At 42.0% G+C, this 23753-nt stretch overlaps 3 protein-coding genes across 3 annotated transcripts; 1 reads left to right on the forward strand and 2 right to left on the reverse strand.

Annotated features, from left to right (window-relative positions):
- Positions 1 to 2606: 2606 nt before the first annotated feature.
- LOC135428765 (uncharacterized) lies at positions 2607 to 3193 on the forward strand. Its single transcript, XM_064682863.1, has one exon. It carries the CDS (start codon positions 2710 to 2712, stop codon positions 3103 to 3105), a length of 396 nt encoding a protein of 131 aa, XP_064538933.1. The 5' UTR covers positions 2607 to 2709; the 3' UTR covers positions 3106 to 3193.
- A 740-nt stretch (positions 3194 to 3933) lies between these two features.
- Positions 3934 to 6918, reverse strand: LOC135428766 (transcription factor SPT20 homolog). The gene is made up of 2 exons (XM_064682864.1): positions 6690 to 6918; positions 3934 to 5562 (listed from the first exon to the last, which is right to left on the reverse strand). The coding sequence occupies exon 2, from the start codon at positions 5267 to 5269 to the stop codon at positions 4208 to 4210; it is 1062 nt and encodes a 353-aa protein (XP_064538934.1). The 5' UTR covers positions 5270 to 5562; positions 6690 to 6918; the 3' UTR covers positions 3934 to 4207.
- Positions 6919 to 22658: 15740 nt separating this feature from the next.
- Positions 22659 to 23210, reverse strand: LOC135428743 (uncharacterized). Its single transcript, XM_064682845.1, has one exon. The coding sequence runs from the start codon at positions 23015 to 23017 to the stop codon at positions 22718 to 22720; it is 300 nt and encodes a 99-aa protein (XP_064538915.1). The 5' UTR covers positions 23018 to 23210; the 3' UTR covers positions 22659 to 22717.
- Positions 23211 to 23753: the final 543 nt, after the last annotated feature.

Genomic DNA, 23753 nt, shown 5'->3' on the forward strand with positions numbered 1-23753 from the left:
ATCGTCTACGCACAACTGCCGGACAGTTTGCTGAACTCAAAAGCGACACTTACTGAGCGAACCCAATTAGAGATGGACGCGTGCCACCAATCTCGTGACACCGAATATTCGTGTCTATCTAAAACGATAACAAATTCAAGCAGACGAAGAATTTTACGGGTAAATTGTGATTTAAAAGTGAAGCTGTTTAAATGATCAGCTTCTCGCATATGAAGGGCACATGCAACAGTTTGATATCCAGAAAAATCCCAACACGCATTTGGAGCAGGTTTTTGAGGGCTTCTTTTAATAGTCGACTCGTGCTCCAAGGCGGAGATTTTGCTTCCATTTCTTCCCTTTTTAACTTCTGCTTCCTCTTATTTCCATGCGATTCCATGGGGACTTTTTAGTAAAGCATCAATTATTGTGATATGTCTTCTTTTGAGAAAACCCTTGTGGGACCTCAAAATAATAATAAACTAATAAAAACTTCATGGGTTTTAATACGTCGTGCGTGACTCGTGTTCCTTTCGTGTCACGTTATCAATAATATTATGACACGTGCCCATCGCTGAACCGAACGTTATGCAAACGTTGACAGCGCTTCCTTTTGGCCTGCTAATTGAGGCTCAAAGCATGAATTAAGGCGCCTGAAGCTCAGTTCCGCTTGTTTTGTTAATGCTACGCTGCACCACACTGCAATACACAAACACACACAAACGCACACACACACACACACTTCTCAATTGTGTATCTGTTAGATAAATGCGCCGGCACTCAAACTGATTTCAATCAGGCTGCGGTTATTGTGTTACGCGACGTCCAATGGAAATTTGCAGCTATCTAAATTTCCTGTGACACGTGCCAGACACAACAACAACTACAACAAAAACAACTGCCAACAAGGACGACCATAACAATGATGATGCCCAGTCCCAGTCCCCAAGTCGCCAGAGATCTCCCCCTGCGGTTCAGTCTCTCTGTGTATCTGTATCTGTAGCTGTGTATCTGCATCTGTTGTCGCGCCCTCGCAATGCTTTATGCAAATTTCCGAGAAGCAGATTCTTTGTCGTTCCAATTGTGGAGTTGCCCGCATATCACATTTTTTAGCCCAACCAAACAGTTTGCCCTCGAATCATGTCCATTGCTCGACTTTAACTGCCAATCGATAGCTGCCAGCCTCAGACTCAGCCACAGCCTGACCCCTAGCACCATCTCTGTCTCTGCTCTAGAGACTGACTCGCTCTCTCTCTCTCTCTCTCTCTCTATCTCCCTCTCTCTCCATCTCTCTGTCAGACGAAGAGTCTGTCCGTCAGTTTGCATGCGGCAGCTGAAGATGTTGCTGCCAAACGAAATGGAAACCGCAAAGTCGCTTTTCCTTTTTCTATTTTGGGTGAGAGGCACTTAAAGTGTCTCCAGCATCCGCTTCAATATAATCACAATTCTCAAATGTTTGGCTTTTGACTTGAGCATTCTTTTGTGGAACAACCCTCAAGCTGTTTATGTTTTCCCAATTGAAAGCAACTCATTTTAGTTTTTCTTAAAGCATGCAGTATGCCAATTGCTGACATAATTTGAAGTGGTCAGAAATAGGAATAGGTCTTACTTACCATATAAACGATCTTTATATTTTATATAGATTTTCCCTTTGAATTTCTGTACCTTTCACAGATACTCCCTATAGATACTTAGGAGATATTTCTCTCCTAAGCTTTTCCGGCAACTTGCTACTTTAGTATCCTTAAGAAAAATTCTGACTGCATGATGATTTCTATCCACAATCCCCTGTTACAACAGAGTCTTGCGTTTGCTTAACGGATTCTTTTCTAAAAAAATCTGCAGCTTTACAAGACCGTCTTTCGCGAGCCGTACTGCATGATCTGACTGTTGATTGTGAGTCCAGGAATATCGATCTCGAATGAGGTGAACGTCTCTATAGCTATAACTTCTCTATTAACCATTTTCCATAACAATATTCCTTTTATATTTATGAACCGAAAGAAGGTGCTACGCCTAACCCATGTTTCAAACGCTCGCTACAATGGAAAATTAAATTAAAGAGCACCAAATGTGCAATACTCTGCGGAAGCTGAGACGATGGGAAAGAGGTAGAAACAGTGTCATATACCCTCTGCACATGAAGTCCAGGCAAAACTATAATTCGATTTCTTGGAAATTAACTCATGTGGAAACTCTCTGACAGAGCAACCTAACACTTTGCTGGGTCCCTGAAAAATGTGTTGTACGTGGAAGACAACAAACTGGCCAGGTCTGGGTCGTAAGCTGCTCTTCGAGGCCCTAAACCTATATATGGCGTAAGATGAGGCTTTATTGGATGGTGGGTATATAGAGAGTATTTCAAGAATTCGCCTCTAAGACTAAGGAGGAAAGAGACTAAATAATATAATTTTTTAATAATAACAATCTTTCTAAGCACTCACATGCATTCATGTATCGGATAAGAAAGAAGTGCTCAATTCTCAGGGGAAAAGTTAAGGCCAACTGGGGCATAAGACAGACAATGAGGGACTAGGTCAATGGTCGCCCTACTCTCACCTAACGTTACCTTACCTGTCTAAAGGTTTGCTTTCGTTTTTCACATCCGATCTAGTACTCCTACTTGGTGGGTTTTTAGGAAGCTGTCAGAGCCCATATTCAAGGTAGTAGAAATAGTTTAGTTAGATAATTGGTCTGCTTGTTGATGTTAATTTTGCTTCCGTGGCCATCACCATGAGACAAAATGGTCCAAATCAAGCGCCGCGACGTAAACTTATACCAAATCTATTCAGTAGCATACTGAATGTGGTCGCCGAATCGGATCGTCCGCTGACACAGCACGAGATTGTAGAGGCCGTATCGGAGCGTTTGGATCGTTCCGATGAGGAGCTGAAGCGTCAAATAACCGTCAATCTGCACGATGCCCTCATCTATGGATATCTGCGGGTTCGAGACTATCGCTATTCCATTGTGCAAAGTCGCCTGGATCCAAATGAGCCGCGGGAGCAGAGCCTAAACGTTTCCAGTTGCAATGCTTCCCCCGAACAGGACAACAGAAGCCGCGAGGAAGCCCGTGTAAAAGAACCTGGAAGTGAGCAGCCAAAGGCAGAGAAAGGAAGTTCACCATGATAAAGTACGAATCAGATTGGCCCACAAACCAAAATCATAACCTGTGCCGAACATATTCGCCTAATAATATAATGAATTGTTACAAATATTGTTACAAATACTACAAAATTTAAATATATGTGCAATTGAATATAATCAGCATCGAGTTAGCCTAAGCGAGTGGCAACCGAGAGTTTTCTAATAGATGTAGCTTGATCAAATATACTAGAAAGACTTCTAAAACTTAAAGAATATACAAGATTCGGGAAAACGGACAGAAAGGCGGGATAGAGGATGTACATGACTATAACGTCTTGATAGAGATGTTTAAGGGTTGGAATAAATATCACCCGAGCAGGACCTATTAGAAAGGAATATTAGATAATGCTTTTAATAAACAAAGAAATATTAACAATTGGAAAGAGTGAAGCTCGCTCATAAATCAATTTATTGGAAGACTTCTTGATTGATAAAAGGAAAGAACAATTAAGGCTTGGAATAAATGAAGCCCGAGCAAGGATCAGTTTGTAAGGCTTACATTAGATAAGGAAACAAAATATTTGAGAAGAGTGAGGCCCACCAATAAACCTATTCGTTGGAAGACTTCTAATTGATAAAAGCGAAGAGCTTAGCCGACGATGCTTAGGCCTGGAATATCTGATCATCATATCAGCTGTAACTTGGGCTCCCGAGCAGGGTTTCTGGCAGCCAGCGATATCTCGATTAAATCGTGCGAATAGTGATGGATATATTGACGAAAAGTCAAGATACGATACGATAGTCCATTGCTCCAGCTTATCCATTATGAGAATGGGTCGACGAGGTGGGCACATGAATGAAGTTGGCGCATTATTGGATCGAACTTAAATTTTTTTTTATTTTACACGAAGGGTTTGCCAATTGAAATTGGTTAAAAATAATAACTTAAATTTCAGAGGAATACCCAAATGTCATTCGGCAGCAGCCCAGCGTTTGGTATGTAGTATATGTATGTGGAACAATTTGACATTCGTTGGATTCATGGGGGTGTGCATGTAACGCGGGAACAAAAACATCAACGATATGAACTACACTTCGAATCCCTGGCAACGGCCAAGTGTTACGAGTGGCAAGAAAGTCTGGGTTAACGAATGCGCCACGAGAGCGGCTCCTTCTCTAGCTCCTTGGCGCGCTTGGCTGCCTCCTGGTTGCGCTTCATGATCTCCTTCTGCTCCTGCTCCGAGAGAAGCGTATAATAATTGCCATCCTTGCGTAAATACCCATTTGCAACGGCCCCGTGTAGTGTGTGCGGTATATGACGCTTCAGCTCGACGGGCAAACGCTGCAGCCGCATCGACAGCATTCCAATCATCTCCGGATAGCTGACCGAACGGTTTAGCTCTCGCATCAGCTTTAGTACCGTTTGAAATAGATCCGGTAACTGTTGGCGTCGCCCGTTGCTCCGTTCCGACTGGCTTCTGGAGTGTGATTGCGACTGTGTCTGCAGCTGCGGCTGCGATTGGCTGGGTATCAATGGTATCGGCGGGCGTCGAGCTATTCCCGGTGCCGGTGTAAGGCCACCACCGACAGCCCTGGCGCTGGCTGGCGTAAAGCTGGGTGCGCTCACATTCAGTTGATGCGACCGCGATGTCTGCAGCGGTTGCATCTCGAAATGCGAGGACGTGCCCAATGGTTGCTGCTGCTGTTGCTGCTGTTGCTGCTGCTGTTGCTGCTGTTGCTGCTGCTGTTGCTGTTGCTGCTGTGCGAGATGGTGCTGCTGCTGCGCCAGCTGCTGCTGTGCCAGCTGATGATGCTGGACCAACTGCAGCTGCTGCTGGTGTTGCTGCGGATCCCAACCGGACCAGGAGCGCACATTGTAAACGCTTGCCGAGGGATTCCGATTGGCATGCGGCCCCGGCTGATACTCGGAGCAGTGTCTATAGAAGAGCGGCATGTTGCCAGTGCTGCCAGTGGTGCCGCCAATGCTAGTTGCCGAGTTATTGCTGGTGCGGCCATTGTTGCCGCTGGTACCCAATGAATCGCCGTGTCCGTAGCCCTGTACCTGTGTCTGTGCCTGTACTTGTGTCTGTGCCTGTGCCTGTCCCTGTCCATTCGTATAATTGTGATGGCGATTGTGGGCGTGTTGGCCAGTGCCGGAGGTGCTCATGCTCTGGCCGCTGCTGCGCTCCATATGACCCGACGCCATTTGTATGCCGCCGCCAGACTTGCGGCTGTGATGAAACTTTCTGTTGTTGTTGTTGTTGTTGTTGCTGCTGCTGTTGCTGTTATTGTTATTGTTGTTGTTGCAGCAGCTAAAAAGGCTGTTGCTACTGTTGCAGTTGTTGCAGCTGTTGTTGCTGCTGCTGCTGCTCCGATTCAGTGCAGGCTTCGGTCCGTAGGTACGGCTATGTATGAAGATCTCCTGCTGATGCTGATGCTGGTGCTGAAGCTGCTTGGCGTTTGCCGCCTGCTGATTCGTCGTCTGCTGGGCCGTATCACCTGAATTTAAAAGCGGATTCTCCATATTAGTTAGCGACTCAAATCGATATGTATTACTATATATTTTTTTTATCGGACTGCGGATGTGGTGGTGGTGGGCTCTCGAGGCGATTTAATTTGAATTGAATTGAATCGGTTTGAATCGAGGATTGAAACGCAACGCGGAAGCGACCGGCGACCAAGAGCTAAGTGCCAAGTGCCAAGTGCCAAGTTGTCAAGATTCCCACAATTGAACACAATGATCTTACACTAATTTACAATAGGTTTTTTTAATCTATGTGTTGCCGAAAAGTGAAAATTTTGTCGTTCGAATAATCTGAACGGGATCTGGTTGTTGTTAAGTGTATCTAGTCTGTGTTATGTCTGAAATTGAGCACAAAAACTCGATGAATACTTGAAAGCATTCAGCAGGCCTGCTAGGCCAACAATCGAGCATACCCCACCTACGTATTACCCATTTACCCATCTATATATACATCAGATACATATTTAAATATCAGTAACCATACAAAGTGAGTTGTCCTGTTTAACTTACACAAGAGTTCCGGACGATCTGTATCATTTGTGTTGTACTGAAGATCCCTAATACTAAAACCAAATTGGTTTCTTTTGAAGCATTATGCAAACCTACTTCGCCCAATGAAGTTCGAGTACCCTGTACTTGGTTCAGCTAAACAAAAATAGAAGGCTTGCTCAAGGACAATGCGTGACCTACGACGTCTTGTGGCTGAGCAGCGCCCAAGTTGAAGTGAATCTATATCATCGGTCATCAGTGTAGATCTGGGCTTGACCTATTTCTCCATCAATGATCGACTGCTAGAGAATTATCAAGCTTGGAGACCTGGACTTGGAAAAGCCCATCTGTGAGTCCCTAGCTCTAAGATACATAATAGGCTGCACACCTTGAATCCATGTAAGTCCCATGGTCACAAAAAAAGAAGCCGAACAGGTTTTCTATTGAAACATTGATGCGTCCGTGGGACAATCCAATTATCAAGTAGAATAATTGGAATAATCCGTAAACCATTTTAGAGCGTACCACTGATTGATAGATCGCGTACTTCCCAGCTTTTGTGTGAGGCTGTGTGTTTAGTTAAAGGGGGAAAAGAACGCGAAGTGTTACATACCGTATTCTCCGTTTATGTAAAATTCGTTATTGGCATCATTCAAATCAACGTGAACCACTTCTCAACAGATGTGCCAAAGTTGTACCTCCGATCAGTTTAAGTAAAAAGTCCTCTCTGTGTAGATTTAGGGGTTACTCAAATATCTAAAAACTAAAACCAAATAAGTTTATTCTGAAAATTTTTTTCGAAACTGCTTTTCTACCGAGAATCCATAAAAACTAACAAATGACATTGACTGAGTGAACAGTCCCCGACTGGGAGATGCTCAAAACAGTTGCTTTGTTTCTATTAAATGTTACATGGATATATTTTATATAAATCAATTGAAATACATTTCGAGAACAATCCTAGTGTAACTGATCTACGTCTGCTAAACTACATTACAAAAACCCGCTGAGATTTTCGCTCGATGAGATGGATTGATGAAGGTTTTAACCAAATTATGTTACCATATTATATCAAGAAATATGTTTTTGACATTATATATCTTTTCATTGGATATCTAGAGTAAATGTCTAGAGAAACTTAAAATAAGAAAGATGATCTTATTTTGACACGCCGACTATTAAATGCACATGCAGATATATAACTTAGAAGTGCTTTCATACCAAAGCTTTATTTCTGACCGATTATTTGTATAGGAATCATGATAGTCCGATTACGTGTGATTTTGGGGATATATTACGAGAATACCGAAGATTGTGATTGCAGAGCTTGATCAAGATATTTTTCGATCGATTTTTCGTATAGAGTTTTGAAATGTAGAAGTCCAATCTGGATATGATTTGGCTCAAATGTGAGAAGCATACCAGAACTCGCTTGGTTAAGATATCTAAAAAGTTGTTCATACAAGAACTTACTTTTTTTTGCCAACATCTATAGTGAATAGTCGTCCTATCCGTGCCTATGTAAAGTTTCTTATTGAGAGCTTCAAAACTGAGAGACTTTTTTCCACGAAAAGAGACGGACGGACATGGCTATATCAACTCGGCTGTTTACACTGGTCAGCAATATATACAAATATATACTTAATGAGGCCGGAGACAACTCCATCCAGACACATTTCGTCCCTCTCCAACGGGGGAAAAGGATATACTTTTAGGTCAGGGCATAAACAACCGGCTTTTAGCCAAAATTCACTTTCCCTTGCAAAGTTTGTTCAACAATTTAGCTGCCTATATGCTTGGAGGCATATCATAAATTTGTTTCTATGCGCCGGGTACTGGCTGCAGCCGCGGGCCAAACCCAAATCCGTTTATGATAGAATGTAAAACAAGAATGCCAACAAAACAAGACGCCTTCCAAGTCAGTAAGTTATGCTCCAAATAAATAAAGGGCGCGGGCCGCAAACATAAGCGAAGACGACGCCCCACCCGGGGCCGGGTCCTCGGGCGGGCTCCGTGATGAGGTGCGAAAAATCAGTTGAATTGAAATTGCGTGACTTATGGAGTAGCAGCCCAGCCCGAGGGCTACGGGTCGCTCAACCGAATCAACACCGCGAAGGGTTGCAGCAAGCGAGTGTGAGGGGTTATTTTAACGGGCATTGAGTGGCTGGCAAATATGAACTGCTTGGGAGATGCCTTTCGGACGTACTCCGTGCGATTGGCACTCCGGTAATATTATGCTTAGATTCGCAAATCAAATCAAACAAAACTTAACGATTTTATAACATGTTCGATTAACTGTCGGATGCTTGCGCTAAATATTTAAACAGCAACGTAGAAACAGATATTTTAGGTTACGTTGGACCGGATGTCGATATGTTTCCACTGTGATATCTGGGAACTTAAAATACGAAATGTTTCTCCCATTGCATGGAAAAATAAACCCAGTCAGTCTTCTAGTTTTTCGTTGTCCAATAAAAATCTTGTGTCCAGTGCTGGTCAATCCCTTTATTTGTATTTTAATTTTTTGATTTGAACTGAAGACTACGGCTGAGGTCCCCCAAAGATCAATCCAAAAATGTTTAGACTGCGTTTTTTAAAAAATTTAATGCCTTTATTGGACTGTTAACGAGTATTGTGCACTTCTCACTTTTCTTCTGGCCAGTGTTGGCTAACGAATTATAAAAAACTGTTTTAAGGTGCGCAGTTTGCGGCTTGTGTATTTGTGTGAGCTAAGAATCACTTCTGTATTTTTCTATATTGTTTTATTTACACTCTATAATTTTTAACACTTCACCATAAATAGACCACAATAATTTTAATATTCAGCGAGCTTCTCCGCAAGTAAATTACATTTAATAGGTTTATGCACAAGATATCCAAGATTTACGAACTGTACAAGAATTTTTGATCTCCGCATAAATGTTCACATACCAATGTAATACACTTCCATTTTCTTAATTCGTGAGTTCTTTTTTTAGGGCTGCAGGCAATTTGTGGATAGTTGGATAAGAGTTGAATTAACTAAGCTGCCAACTTACCTCATCCGTGTTGTGTTGCTTATGTCAAAGCGCGGACTTTTTTGTACTTTTTGTACCCCTTTTTTAGCCTCGGTTAGATGTGAGTGGAACTGAGCATTGTTTGTGTTAAGTTACTCGGCAAATCTGTGGGTGACAGTTTAGGTAATTCTCAGTCTAAAAAGTTCTACTAAAATTAGCTTGGTGAAATATCAGAAATACATAACTATAGCAAAATATTTATTAATTAAGCGTCGCCAAAGAATATGCACTTTAATCAAAAGTTTCGAATACGAAATATAAGGAATATTCAAGCTCGGGTCCCCTGAAATATGTTTCTTATTTATCTGAATAGGCTTTAAGGAAGCTCTGAATGGGTACTGACATTTTAAATTAAAAAAAAATCATATATTATCGATAATTTATATTTCTGGTATACTCTTTCTTAGCATATATCACTAAAAGTGTCATTTTCTCTTCCTCTTTATACAACTCTATATTTCTTTTACTAGCTTCAGTCTTTTCTTTCAGTCTTTCTCCATGAAGACTGTCTTTCCCTTAATGACTTTCTATCTGTGTTCTTTTTCTCTCTATCTGTGTTTACCAAGCCACTGACCAACTGCAAGAATACCTGCACTAGTTGGAGACGTGGGCATCAAAGTGGCGAATTGCCATCAGCAGGCAAAAATCGATATGCTGCACATTCGCGATCCGGAGAGATACCTCGCCAGGAGTATTCCTCCAAGGCGAACTTCTTGATCATAAAGACGGCCATCGCTACCTTGGAGTCTACCTTGATCGCAGGCTCACTTGGAGCAAACACATCGCAACAACATGCCACCGCGTACGTCAAAAACTAAAAAGTATGGCTTGGCTCCAATAAGGTGCTGCTTTATAAAACCCTCCTGGCCCCAGTCTGGCGCTATGCAAGCCAAATTTTGGGCGCGGCAGCAAAATCTCACTTGAGGAAAATAAGTGTCTTCCAAGCCAAGGTACTCAGAATCCACCCCATCGACCTCCCAAACCGGGTAATCATTTAAAAAAAAATAAAAATAGTAATAATAATCATAATAAAAATATAAGATAAATTGAATAATTATAAAACTTAACAGGTAATATTAAGTATGTTTATCCCATTAAAGTCAAGCTAGGTTAAGATGCTCATGAATAGTATCAATAAATTAGCTAATAAAGAGTAAAAAAAAAAAAACAAAAAAAACATACACACCAATACCCACACACATACACACACACACACACACACTGCGAGTGGTAACAGTCTAAACAGGTATTAACGCACATGATGCGGGTGGGGCCAGTGTTGTAGGTGCGCAGGGTGTAAAAAGGTTAAATGCAGGTGCCAGGAGAGGGCATGGTCAGAGGCCAGGGCCTGCGGCCAGGGGCGGAGACAGACAGACATGCATAAGCGTGACTTAACCTCAAATGCAGTGACTTCCGTTGCAGCAGGAGCCGTGTTGATGCAGCAGCAGGCGTTGATGCAACTCGAGCTCATCTTGCAGCAGGGCCAAACAATGCACCAACTGCATATGTGTGTGCGGTTGTGGGTGTGTGTGTGTGTGTGTGTGCGGTTGTGGGTGTCTGTACTGTAGAAGCCCACATATATCCTGTTTAGAGCCCTTAAATGGCAGTTGGTGCGCGACAATCACTGTACGTGCCACGCCCATTTAACAAATTACGCCAATAATAACAGAACCCATGTGCCTCATGCCTCATGCCTCGTGCCTCATGTCTCATGCCTCATGCATCATGCCCTATGCTTCATGGCACTCACAAGGCTGTGTGTGTGTGTGTGTGGGTGTATGCATTAAGTAGATTTGCGGCAGGCGCCTAAAGCTGACACCAAATCAAACACAACACCAGCTGCCCGCAAGACCCCAGCCCCGTCCCACTCGTTATGGCTGGTGCGCGATGTGGGCGAAGATGTTGCCAGGGCGTGGCATCTTAGCTAGTCAACAGCATATGCTCTAACCACAGGCTTAAGGCTTTTTGATGCGGCTGGCCAACATCACCTCGCATCATAACACAGACACACACACACACATATATATATATATATATATACACACACCCGCACACGCACACAACCTGTGCAAATTGTCAGTTACATTTTCCCAAATTGTGTTTCAATTAGTTTATTCTAACCGACTTGGTTCCTTCCAAGGAAAAACTGAATTCAACTGGGACTAAATCTAGAATATCATCTATAAAGCACTAGCCGGCACATGCCTTTATCTTGCAGAGATCTTTTCTAATATGCATATATATATGAACGGAACCAAAATCTCATATTATACACAGATTCAGAATATTTCACACTTCGATATCGAAAAAATCCAATAAATCCAATTTCGCGAGTTATTGCCTTGGGCTTTGGTACGAACGCAGTTTTGCCATATTTAAGATCTGAAAGTTTTATAGAAATCGGATAATAAATACCGAAGTTACCTAAGAACGCATTTCACATAGACTTGGAAGAAGTAGGACAGCACACGCGCGTGTTTGTTTGTGTGTGTGTGTGTGTGTATAGAAGGCAGTTCGACATTTTACTCGAGAGTATTTGTTTTCATCCATCTATTTAAGTTAATATTTAAGATACCTATTCTCCTTGAAATCAACATTGCGTTACATACAATGTTTTCAGTCTTTGTACTATTGATACCCCTTAATTTGTTGAGGTTCCTGTAAGTAAAAGTCAAGAGACCGATCTAAATGCGCTTTGTGCTTTTTAGAGACAATCAACGAGAGCTCTTCAGATGATTAAAGAGCTGTCGAGCTGTTAAAGGCAACAGTAGAAACCACTGAATGCGGATGCTAAACAGCTTGCTGTCTCTCTCTCTTTCTCTCTCTCTCTCAACTGGCTCTCTATTCAAATAAGTAACTATGAGGGAGTTGTTGCTGCTGCTGTTGCAAATATCTAGAGCTCATCATGATTGTTTTGTAATTGGAATGCGACAATGCGGCGCAAACAGCAGCAGCAGGAGCAGCAGCAACGGCAGCAGCGGCGTTTGCCGGCAGGAAATGGAGGCAGCTGATAAAATGCAAGCAGGGTAAGCACAGTTCAGTGAACCACCCAACCACCCAGCCAACCCACCCAACCACCCAACCACCCAACCCACGTAAATGGCTGGCGGCAGGCGGAGGACAAGTGAATGCCAACGCAGGCTAACAATTTGCTTCAATTATAAAAAGCGTCGCGACAAAGTGGCGCCACCAAGCGGCGGGCGGCGACAAATGAATGGGGGCATGAGGCTTCAGCGAAGGCCACATCGATGCTACAGCTCCTGGCTCCATCAGTTCCACCTCCCTGCCAGCTACTGCTGCCGCTGTGGACCGAACTGGTAATCAGCATGAAGCAGCATACAGTCAACAACTGTGCAAACGATGACGCGACGCCAGCTGCGACAGCGGCAGCGACTGCGACAGCGACAGCGACTGCAGCAGCAGCAACAGCAGCAGCGACTGGCGTCATCAGGTCCTGCCTTTGTCTGGCTCGGACTTGGCCTGGGCTATGCCTCCGGGCATCGCCACCGACTTGGCTTTCGTTTGGAGCATTGTTATTTGTAAAACATATTTCGAATTGTATTTTAATTGCATTTCCGACGCACTTCCAAGCCCCACAACTGTTACCCAACCGCCTATTTTTCACATAATACCTCTATAGAAAGCTCATAGCTGGATTCTTCAAGATGTTCATTTGAACTGTAAGCTAGAGAGAATGGATTTTTTCGGATTAGATTTGTGGGCCAAATTAAAGGGAGGTACTTCTTAACAAAAGCTATGTCCAATAGACTGTTTCTAAAGGAACCATATCATATATAGCGAGCCGATACGATAGGGATATATCTGGAGAATTCCATAGCTCTTAATTGCTGGAGCCCTACTCATAGCTGGGCATGGTCAATGAGTTCCCGAAGATATACTGAAAGCAACGATATTATAGTTCAGAGTAAAAAACTGGAACAAGCTATTGACTTTTTCTGGACTTTTTCTAGAGATGACACTTAGTGTCGATAGTACTGTCGATAATCTATCGAGAGGGCCACTCAAGCGAAGAATTACCCCCAAATCATTTTGTTAATGATGTAAATCTTTGCTGTGCACTTGCATTGGAGATGACATTGCTTTTAGAGCAAACACCTTTACCTCTGATTATTAGTGATGACTCTTTTGCAAAATTAGGGACGAGTTACGTTTGTATTAAATAAATATCGATATATTTCATATATTTGTCTGCTCTTGGACAGTGCGTTTCAATTGCTAATGTTTTTTTAAGAGAATGGCAAATTTTGTAGTGATGCACTAAGAACTATCGGCTGGAACAGTCTGGAATAGGAACATCCCACATAGATGTTGGAATAAATGAGAAAATGTTGGCACGGCAAAAGCTCAAGCAACATTTTTCCGTAAGATGTTAATTGATGCTCATAAATATTATCTCTTGTAGCTTACCTCTCCCTCGCGCTCTCTCTATCTCTCTCTCTCTCTATCTCTCTCTCTCTATCTCTCTCTGTCCCTCTTTCTCCCTCTCTTCCTCGGGTTGACGGTGCTTTGATCTCACTTTGAAGCAGAAGTGCAAACAATGGAATCGCAACAACTTAACAATTATCCGGACCAACAGGCGAAGCTCACGCTTCGTGCTTAAGCTGTCGCTGGCGTGAGCATGTCCTGGGGCAAGGACTAGCGCTGGACGTGCCCGGACATGAGCGTGCCGGACAGCCCTAATCACACGCTCTCGCATAAATACTCAACAGCGATGATTTAGTGTACTCATGTGATTCATAAATATCACTCATCAACACGGGCCAATGCGGGCTGGCGGACAGGCGGACTGGCGGGCTGACGGGAAGGCGGGGCAAGGCACGCGTGTGTGTGTAACACGGTTAAAGGATGTGTGTGCATGAGTGTGTGTGTGTGAGTGTGTGTGTGTGTGAGTGTGTTTGTGTGCATAAGAGCTGTCCAGGCTGCAGTTCTTGTTGTGCTTAGCTGGGTCGTTAAGCCTGCAGCAAAGCAAAGCGCTCGATTTGTTGTCCTTGTCCTTGTTGTTGGTACTGTCCTGGCTGCTGTCCTTGTTGTTGCTGTGGCTGTAACTATTGTCATCTTGCCCATAAGCACAAAAAACCATGTACGAAATGCTCTTCGTACAGCTAAATCAGCATCCAGTATCCAGTGGAGAGGAGACAGTAACCAGTATTCGCTTACCAGGACCCGGACTCTGACCTGGACCCGGACCCGGCATGGACATGGCACACGCATCGTATATCATTTGTTGCATCATGTGGGTGCTGCTTTGCTTCAGTCCGGGTCATAAACATCCTCAACTAACTTGACTGGCTGGCAAAATGTGTGCGATTCGGCCAAAGCCACGTTTAAATGTTAATTGTTTGCAGTTTATTTGATGACTCGGCGAATGTTGTCTGTAAAATTCCAAATGGCTGGCAAATAGCCAGGCATATGCACGATAGCCAATAATAATGAACTAAATGCGAAAAACGTGAAAACTAAAACTTAAGCGAAACAAATTGGGAGCGAATACGTCAAGCAACTGTAACGACTGAGCTCTGTTCTCTTAATCGCCAGCTTAGTTTATCCTCACGATAAGTTGGCGCCAAAAACTAAGCAAGCAGCTACTAAGCTCTACTGAAGCTGATCTTCAAGGCCAATCGGTTACGGATGGGACTGTGCGTTGATCTTCAAGCATGCAGTCAGTAGTCAATCAATCTGTCAATCAGTTAGTTCGTCAATCAGTCAGTTGGTCAGTCAGTTATGCAATTAGTTAATCAGTCAGTCATTCAGTTAATCTATCAATCAGCTGGTCAGTCAGTAAATGAATCAGTCAGTCGGGCAATCAGTTAGTTATGCAATCAGCTAGTCAACCAGTCAATCAGTCAATCAGTCATTCAGTCAGGCAGTTAGCTAGTCAATCAGTACAAACTGTCTTATATATAGACATTGAACTATAGTTTCGACATCTCGCCCTACAATTAGTCCCAGTGAATAGCTATTCAAAAGTTCATATAATTAATGCCGAAAGTAATTATTTTTTCTGAAAAATGGGATTAGTTTCTGTCAAAGTTAGGAGCGAAGCGTTAGGAGGTGCGCACATGCAACAAATGGCAATTAAGTTGGCGGCATTTAAATGCAGGTGGCCAATTAAGGCACGCGCACCAAGGGCGATCGTAAAAGCGTGGGCTAAAGGGGGGGGGGGGGGGGGGTGTAGAGAGGAGGCGTGGCAAACAGCACTCAACACAACAAGCAACAAGCCAGAAACACGGCACAAACAGTCACAATAATAACAGGCATTTAATTTCATGTTAATTGTATTTCAGTTTTTAATGGAGAAGTTAGCGAGGGGCAAAGGGAAGGCCCGGCCGTCTGTGAGGTGTGCGTGCGTGTGGCTGGGTGGGTGGGCTTCCGTTAACCATAAATTTCGTGCATTTCAGCGCAGCGCGTTCCGTGTAATTTATTTGCATATTTCAGCTGAGCAAGTGACAGCCTAAAATTATGCTACAAAATGCCGCGAATGCCGGCTTGAAAAAGTTTAACAGAGCCAGCAAGAGCGAGGGTGAGTGACCGAATAAAGGATACCCTATGAATTATGTGTGCACACAGAAGACCGGCGACGGACCTTGCTTGGGGACTTTAAAACTGTGCTTTGATTGTGACTCTTAAACTGTACTGAATATACGGATGCTCTGCAATGTGATTTTTCTACCATTTGCGGTTTGAACTATGAAGGAAATCATCAGTAGCTCAGCAAACCAAATGAACTGGCTTTCAAACTATTGGAATAAACACTTCATTGTGACTCTCAAACTGTAGATACTATCGATGGAAGATATCCGTGGGATAGTTTCCGATAGGCCAACAAACCGATTGTGTGTGACTCTTAAACCCTTACACTATGCCTCTCAAAATGTATCTCTTAAATAAATTTGCAATCTGAGAACAGGGTATCAAAAGAAAACAAAAAAAAAAAGGGAAACACCTTTAAGCAGCTGCAGATGCTCATGTTAACATGCTGGGGGGTAGCAAGGGGGAGGGGGGCAAGGTGCTGGGTCCAACTGCGTTGCTAGCTCTAAACGCATTTACGTGTCAAAACTAATTTAATGTACCAAATGTACCCAACCCCATTCCTGCCCCCCTCTTTACCACCCCTGGCTACCCCCGTTGGCGCATTCCAAGCAACCCCCGCAACGGCAACAGGAAACGGAAATCGCATACGCAGCGACCAGCGAGCAGATTTTGCTTATTTATTTGAGCTCTTGTTGCACACACACACACACACACACTCGCCACCTCCCCTCCCCCACCCCGAGCACCCCTCTAGCACTACCCCCTCTGCACATTTCTCACCTAATAAAATAACAATGGAACACCCCCCAAGGCGCTTTGAGGCACCCCTCACGTGTTGCTGGTCTGCTGCCCAGCGGCCCCGCCCCCACCGCCGCCCTCTTTTTGATGTAAATTTAATTTCGGTTTCTCACATTTTGAGGTTTTTTCCCCAGCATGCAATATACTTATATATATACAGTACGGAGCCACATACATACGCGGTACTCAGGCGCAACATCCGAGTCCGAGTCGGATTCGGAGTCGGAGTTGTAGTCGGTCCCCAGAGGCTTTGGAGCATATTCGTAATGCGTCTTTCAACGTTGACGTTGAGGCTGGCTCGCCTCTCTCGCCTTGCAGCCATGCCACGTCGCCGTTGTCGTTGACATCGTCCTTGTTCTTTTCATCAGCATCACATATGTATTTTAGTCGCCTTTGTTACCGAACAAATCCGCCCTCGTTGGCAACTTGTCACACATATGCACTTTGATTCCCCTGGCGATGTGGCATTAATATACCCTGGAAAAGGCGAAGGGTATTATGATATGTTCATTCAGTATATAAATACTAACGGCTATTATCCGGCTTTGCCCGAGTGAACTTGTTTCTTGTGTGTTCAATGTAAACGTCGTACAAAAAATTTTAAAAATAACTTTAAAGCCGATCGGAGCACAATTTTACATGCGCCCAAACAACCTTTGACCCCATTTTCCAACAAGGATTTGGGAAAAAAATTTACAATTTACATTTAAAGCGGATCTTATGAAAAACATAAAGGTTTTATACAGTAATTTTCCGCGCTTTTTTTGACCATAGAGGTGGATTATGAACTTTTTGCTCCCATTTTCGCCCAGGAGGCGTGAATTTTGCGAAAAGTATGAAACACATTTTTAATGAATTTAAACAAATATATTTAAAAATGTATTTGATCTACAAAAAAAGTGTCTTACCATGGTTTTCACCAATTTTCCATATTCAACTATGCATGCATTCGAATAACATACGTTACAGCTAGTAATAGCTTTAGCTTACTACATCTCACGTCTTGGGCTGTAAGTTGATCAGTCAATCAGTTAGTCAGTCAGTCCATCAATCAGTCAGGTGTCTAGACAACCTTTTCAGAAGCCCATCATTGTTTTCTGATCAATTAACGTATTGGGACCTTTTGTGTTCTCTCGCACCTGATCTGAGCGCTCATATAGCTATTGAATGAATTTGTGGCGGTGCATGTTATAGATTATGTTCAACTAATCTATTCAATTACTTCGCACCTTAACAAAATCAATAAATATCGATATCCAGCTCATGCTATCATATTTAAGGTTATCTTATAAAGGTTCCCTTTTATCATTTACTGATCAGGAATATATCACTTTTTGGAATACCTTTCCCTGCATTGCACAGAAGTATAACCTTGATGTGTGGAATAATTTGAACTTCATTTACATTTATTATTTACATGACTACTCCAAGTGGCATAGGTTCTGCTATCCATATATATTACGGCTATTCGTAGCAGGGTATCTGCTAGTCCGGCCAAACTAAGTGCTGAGAGTCTGTTAAAAAGACGATTTCAATTGAAGCTTTTCGTTGCGTTCCATTTCACAGTTCAGTGCTAAAAGTGTCAGTTGCTCAAAAAGCGCACAGGTGTGTATATATGTATGTATGTGTGTGTGTGTGTGTGTGTGTGTGTTCAAGTTCAATGACCAGTACCGGAAGCAACCCAACTATACACACACACACACAAAAGTGTGCTTCCCTCACCTGAGAAAAAGCTTAATTACTGAGCCGCCAACTGAGGCTGAGACGTTGAAAAAGCGTTGAGTGCACTTGAGGTAATTTGATTTAATTGTGCGTGCTGCTAGCAACAACAACAACAACAACAACAGAAATATACACAGCACACCACACACTCACACACACACAAACACACACATGCACACACACTCAGCTAGTTGGTTACTTTGTGTGTGTTGTGGCCGAAGCTCATAAGAAATTTACAAGTGTGCGGCGCCTGTTTTTTGTTGTAGTTTTTGTTGTTGTTTTATTTTCTTCTTCTCTTCTTCTTCTTCTTCTTCTTCATTTTTCGCGAAGTTCACAACTCTTGAACTTTGCCCCGGCCAACCACTGGCGACTCGACAAAGAAGAAGCCTTTGCCACTTGAACTGGCTTAAAACGTCAACTGCTTGTTGTTCTTCTTTCTCTCCTTGTTTTTCTTGCAGTTGTGCTTTTGAAGTTTATTCACTGTAAAACTAGACTTGTAGGGTATAAAGCCCTATCGATAATAAATGTATATGGGATCCATTGACTACTGCAACTGAAGCCTTTTATAACTCAGTACAGAGTATCTTTAGGTAAGAAAGCAACTACAATATATGAAAATGTCATATGTTAGCTGCTTCTGCAAGATACCCTGTAAAATATGTACGGCAACAAATATGAATGGAATGTAGAGCACAATGTCAATGTCGCATAAGGAAGGCTAGATGGCCAAGGCCGGGAATTTCAATAATACAGCAATCTGGCAAGTCTTCAATCTGTTATTTAATCAATTCATCAATTCCACAATCCACCTGTCACCTATTCATTAATTTATCATTAATCTTTAACCAATACATCTACCACTCCGTCGTTGTTTAAGCACATTAATCGATCAATCCATCCATTAGTCTTTCAAGCAACAGCTCTAATTTTTATCAATCATTGATTATATGTTATACATCATACATACATATTTGTAGACGTTAACAATAGTTACTTACCTTCCACAAATCAAAGACCATAATTATTGTTGTTTTGTATTGCATTTTAAATTTTTGAAATATTCTGTGTCTCTTAAAGCCTCAATTTATTTTAATTAATAATTAATGACAATTTTGTGTGGTCTTTTTTTTTGCTTCCTATTTTTTTTTTCATTTTTTACTTCCATTTTTGTTAATAGAACTGGGTTAATTTATGAGTTAAGCGCGTTTCCGTATCCGTTTGCAATTTCGTAGCGGAAATAAAAAATAAAAAACAGCGAATCTAAGCAAAAAGAACAAAAATGGCTCTAAGAGATCTCATTCAAATCACTTCCACAAAGAGGGACTTAACATTTCAAATTACTCCAGATAATTTTATTTAATGTTATTTTTTTTTAATATGTACATGCATTCATTTATTAATTCATACGTGCAGACATAAGTACATGCATGCGGATGTACATACGAAGCATATGGACATGCGTAAGTGCATGCATATTAACATTTAAAAATACAGAATGCATTCATATGAACATGAGTAAATACATGCACATGCAAATATATTTGTTCATACGTGCATACATATATGCATGCATGTATATGTACATGCATACATGCTTTCATGCTTATATACATGCATACATGCATTTATATGCGTACATACACACGGACTTTCATAACTATATACCTATGTGCTTGCATACAAAAATACATGCATACATTCTTACATATAAACATGCATACACCTGTACATGCATACATGCAAATATATACATATACATTGATACATGTGTACATGCTTACATGTGTGTGTACTTGCATACATATATACATGTACATGTATACATGTACATATGGACAAGGCTACTAACAAACATATGTGCATGTATGCATAAGTATACATACATAAATACATACGTGCACACATAAATACATACGTTCATGCATACATGGCGTACATTAGTATCTATGAAAATGCGTACATACATACAAACGCACATGCAGACATATGTATATGTATATATGTGCATAGATGCTTACAACTGTACCTACATACCTTTATACACACACACACACATAGTTTTTTTCAAAGGGTGACATATCTTGTTATCGCTTAACACTTATATAACAAAGCATGGAAGCCTCTAAGACTTAGTTGAATTTATGAGAATCGAGGAGGAGGGCGTTATTGACAAATACGTTTTACTTTAAAATAAAACATAAATCTTCCACTATTTGCACCCTTCAAACTAGAATTCCGAAGTAGGTGATACAGACCTGAGCACGGGAGTTCTTGTAGTAATTTATAAAACTCTATCTAAATGTAAATAGATGCCGACTAGAGGATAATTCGCATTATTTTGGATAGAACACAACTTAAAACTAAACAGCTGGATGGTTGCCAAATGCCGCCCGCCATCCGTTGGCATCCAACCAGGCCCACTCCTAACTCATTGTCCCGCGGCTTATTTATTAATAATGCATGCGACTGCATTTACATACCCGACCCGACGCCCCAAAATTTTGTGGGGCGTGGCAGCCGCGGTGCAGTCACCGATTTACACATGGAAAATAAAACGGTTTCACAATTTTAGACAATGTTGCAGACCCACAGAACACAAAACGGAATACACAACACAACAAGACAAAAACAGACATTAAACCAAAAAAAAATAAATAAAAATCTACACTTGAAAAAAATTCGATGCTTGTAAGTTGAAGAAGTTCTGCAATTCCTTTTCAACAAAGCACGAATTTTGAAAAGGTGAGAATGACTGACACAAGTAGCAAAAGCTGTCTCTGCAATTAACTAAAAGGTAAAGATGATATTATTTTCGCCCATTAATGGAATGAGAAAATTGTGCAAAGATGTTCTGCAAATACTTTTTTACGAAACAGCAGTAGGGCAGTGTCATACTGTTTATGAAATTAACTAAGAGCCACAGATGTTTCCAACAGACATTCCGCTATGCCTTTTCCATCGAACGAAGACCTTGCCCAAGCGCCTGTGATTCTAAGATGTTCCCGGAAATTATGCCCATACAATATTTTATCTGAGCTAAGCTGCAAAACTAGAAAGCCAGACAAGGATGTTCCCAGAAAGCTTTTCGCCCTGGAATCAGTTATAGTTGACAAATTCAACTAAACATTTGGTAAGCCAACATAAAGCTCAGTGTGCTTTTGGCGCTGACAGTTATCAAAATGATTTTTGAATTTAAACGCTTAATTTATGCTTTAATTGCATATTTCGCGCTCCAATGCAAATAGCCAGGGCGCGATTTATGGTTGTCATTGTATTTGTATTTGCCGCACGACCAGAAAGTATGCAACGCATTTCATTTAGATAACCGCAAATATTTACCACAAATGTATTTGCATCACATTTGTAACGTGACAAAATTCCCCAGTGTTAACAGCGATCCCCCCTCCACCCTCTGCCGCAAAGATGCAGTGACAGTAAATTACGCGTGTGTACACTTGTGTGTGTGTGTGTGTGTGCTTGTGCAGGTGCACGCGTGTAGTTACAATGCGCACAAAATATTTGTTGCATACTTTTCAGCATAATTTATGCATTTCAATTGGATTTGACATCGCATCTGTGGAATTTTTACAGTTGATTTTATTTGGCAGAATCTATCGAAAATAATATTTCCATTGAGATTTGTAATTTCGTGTGTGTGTATTTTATCAAATGTAATTCAATTGCTTACGCTTCAAATGTTTTAATTTAGTTTTTATAGCCCGCTCGTTTATCGACTATTCCGTTACCGATTAATCGATTTGATTTGAAAATTGGATTTCCGTTGACATCTACTGACATTGACAGTTCAATGCACAAAAACTAAACGAGACTCTGGATTTTACCCCATCGATATTAGTTTTTAGCTTACGCAACGGTTATCGATAACGATTATTTATGTCTAGAAAATATTATCGACATATTTAGGACAATAGATAAGACTTTTAACGAGCGCTTCCTCAGTTAACAGCATACTTTACCAATTTTCTTCAGTTTATTATTCTACATAAGTGTAAAGTATATCGATAAACTCACAATTAACTATTTATCGATAAGCAAAAGAATCAATTACTTTAATCTACTTGGTTAAAAAACACGTGTAATTTTCGGCGATTTTAAGTTGTAATATTGATAAACATAATTCAAATCGATAAATGCAATTTCGATAAACGATATTTTGTGAATATTATACAACAATGCATACACAGGTAACAAGCTAATACGAAATCAACAGTTATCGATTAGTTAACCTATTAAAGTTATTTATTCCCTTTAATAATTAAAATTTGCTAACTAAATGTCAATAAATTACAGCAATGGACAGAAAGCGCAATAGATAGCTATAGATTATTGAATCTGTATTGCTCTCATTGCTTTTATGAGCAATCGATAGTTATCGGCAAGCCGCACTTTCTCAGACTGCGTGACTGTACTGGGCTAAATAAAAGGCAAATCGATGCGTTTGCGTGTTTTATTAGCGAACGTTTTTTTTACTTCAGAGGCATCGTCAACGTAGTTACCTGCCGCTGCTTGGTACCAAGTTGTCCATGATCTCTGCCAGCCGTTTGGAGCGCAACGAGAATACATTTAGCTGACGCTTCAGTATGCCATAGCTGGCCGCATCCTGGAGATTGAGTCGCACCTGGCGCTGGAACTCGGGATCGGTGCGACGGAAGCGCACAGACAGGGCCGAAATGATTTCCGTGTCGCTCATGGGCCGTTGCGAGCTCTGCAGCAGCTGGAGTATGGTCCGCATCAGATTGCGAATCTGGCAGCGCTGCTGCGGCGCCCGCCGCAGCTTGTAGCCCAACTGCATTCTACACCAGGACAGGAACTCGAGGCCTGAACTAGAGAACTGACGGCATCTGGCTGGACCGAGCAGCAGGAGCTACAGTTGCGTCCGCCTCAAAATTCGATTGGAAGAAAACGAATTTAAAAAAAAATTTTTTTTTGTGTTATTGTTATTGTGTGTATGTGTGTGGGTGTGGGTGTGTGTGTGTATAAGGGAGTGAGTGTGCCTCAAAATGTACAAAGGAAGCAGGCCTGAAGTTCTCGACTGTTGGCGACAGTTCGGGCAAGGCCCAAGCGACCGCACCCAGGCCAATTAATCAAGGCTAGCAACAATTTCGGGGGGAGTCTCGGGCAGGGCAGGCAGCTGCAATTTGAACTTGAATAACCTTGCAGCATAAAAAAAAAAGGAAACGGCGGCGAGACAACAACAACAACAGCAACAACAACAACAAGAGCAGCTGAAGCAACAAAGAGCAGGACGAGCATGTGCAGGAGAACAAGGACAAGCTCGAGGATGAGCACTGCGGATGGAAACAGAGCAGCAGAGAGGCAGAGCGAGCCAGGACAAGCATCAAGTGACATTTGAGCAAAGACAAAAAGTCATTATCAAGGCGACAGAGGAACAGCAGCAGCAGCAGCAGTAGACGTGAGGGGGACGGGAGGGGGGCAGGTTGGGGCTCGTCCTGCGACGCGACTGGCGACACATCATGCATTTTGGTTGGGCATGTGGAGCACGTGGCTGCGTTGTCGCCATGTTGTTG

This window comes from Drosophila montana, unplaced genomic scaffold (genome assembly GCF_035044405.1).
Source record: "Drosophila montana isolate Dmon_TW-CO22-7 unplaced genomic scaffold, ASM3504440v1 contig_2534_1, whole genome shotgun sequence".
NCBI classification, from domain to species: Eukaryota; Metazoa; Arthropoda; class Insecta; order Diptera; family Drosophilidae; genus Drosophila; species Drosophila montana.

Bases quoted from the DNA above. Each gene is read 5' to 3' on its own strand.
- LOC135428765 (XM_064682863.1), top strand. From the start codon at position 2,710: ATGAGACAAAATGGTCCAAATCAAGCGCCGCGACGTAAACTTATACCA.
- LOC135428766 (XM_064682864.1), bottom strand. From the start codon at position 5,269: ATGGCGTCGGGTCATATGGAGCGCAGCAGCGGCCAGAGCATGAGCACC.
- LOC135428743 (XM_064682845.1), bottom strand. From the start codon at position 23,017: ATGCAGTTGGGCTACAAGCTGCGGCGGGCGCCGCAGCAGCGCTGCCAG.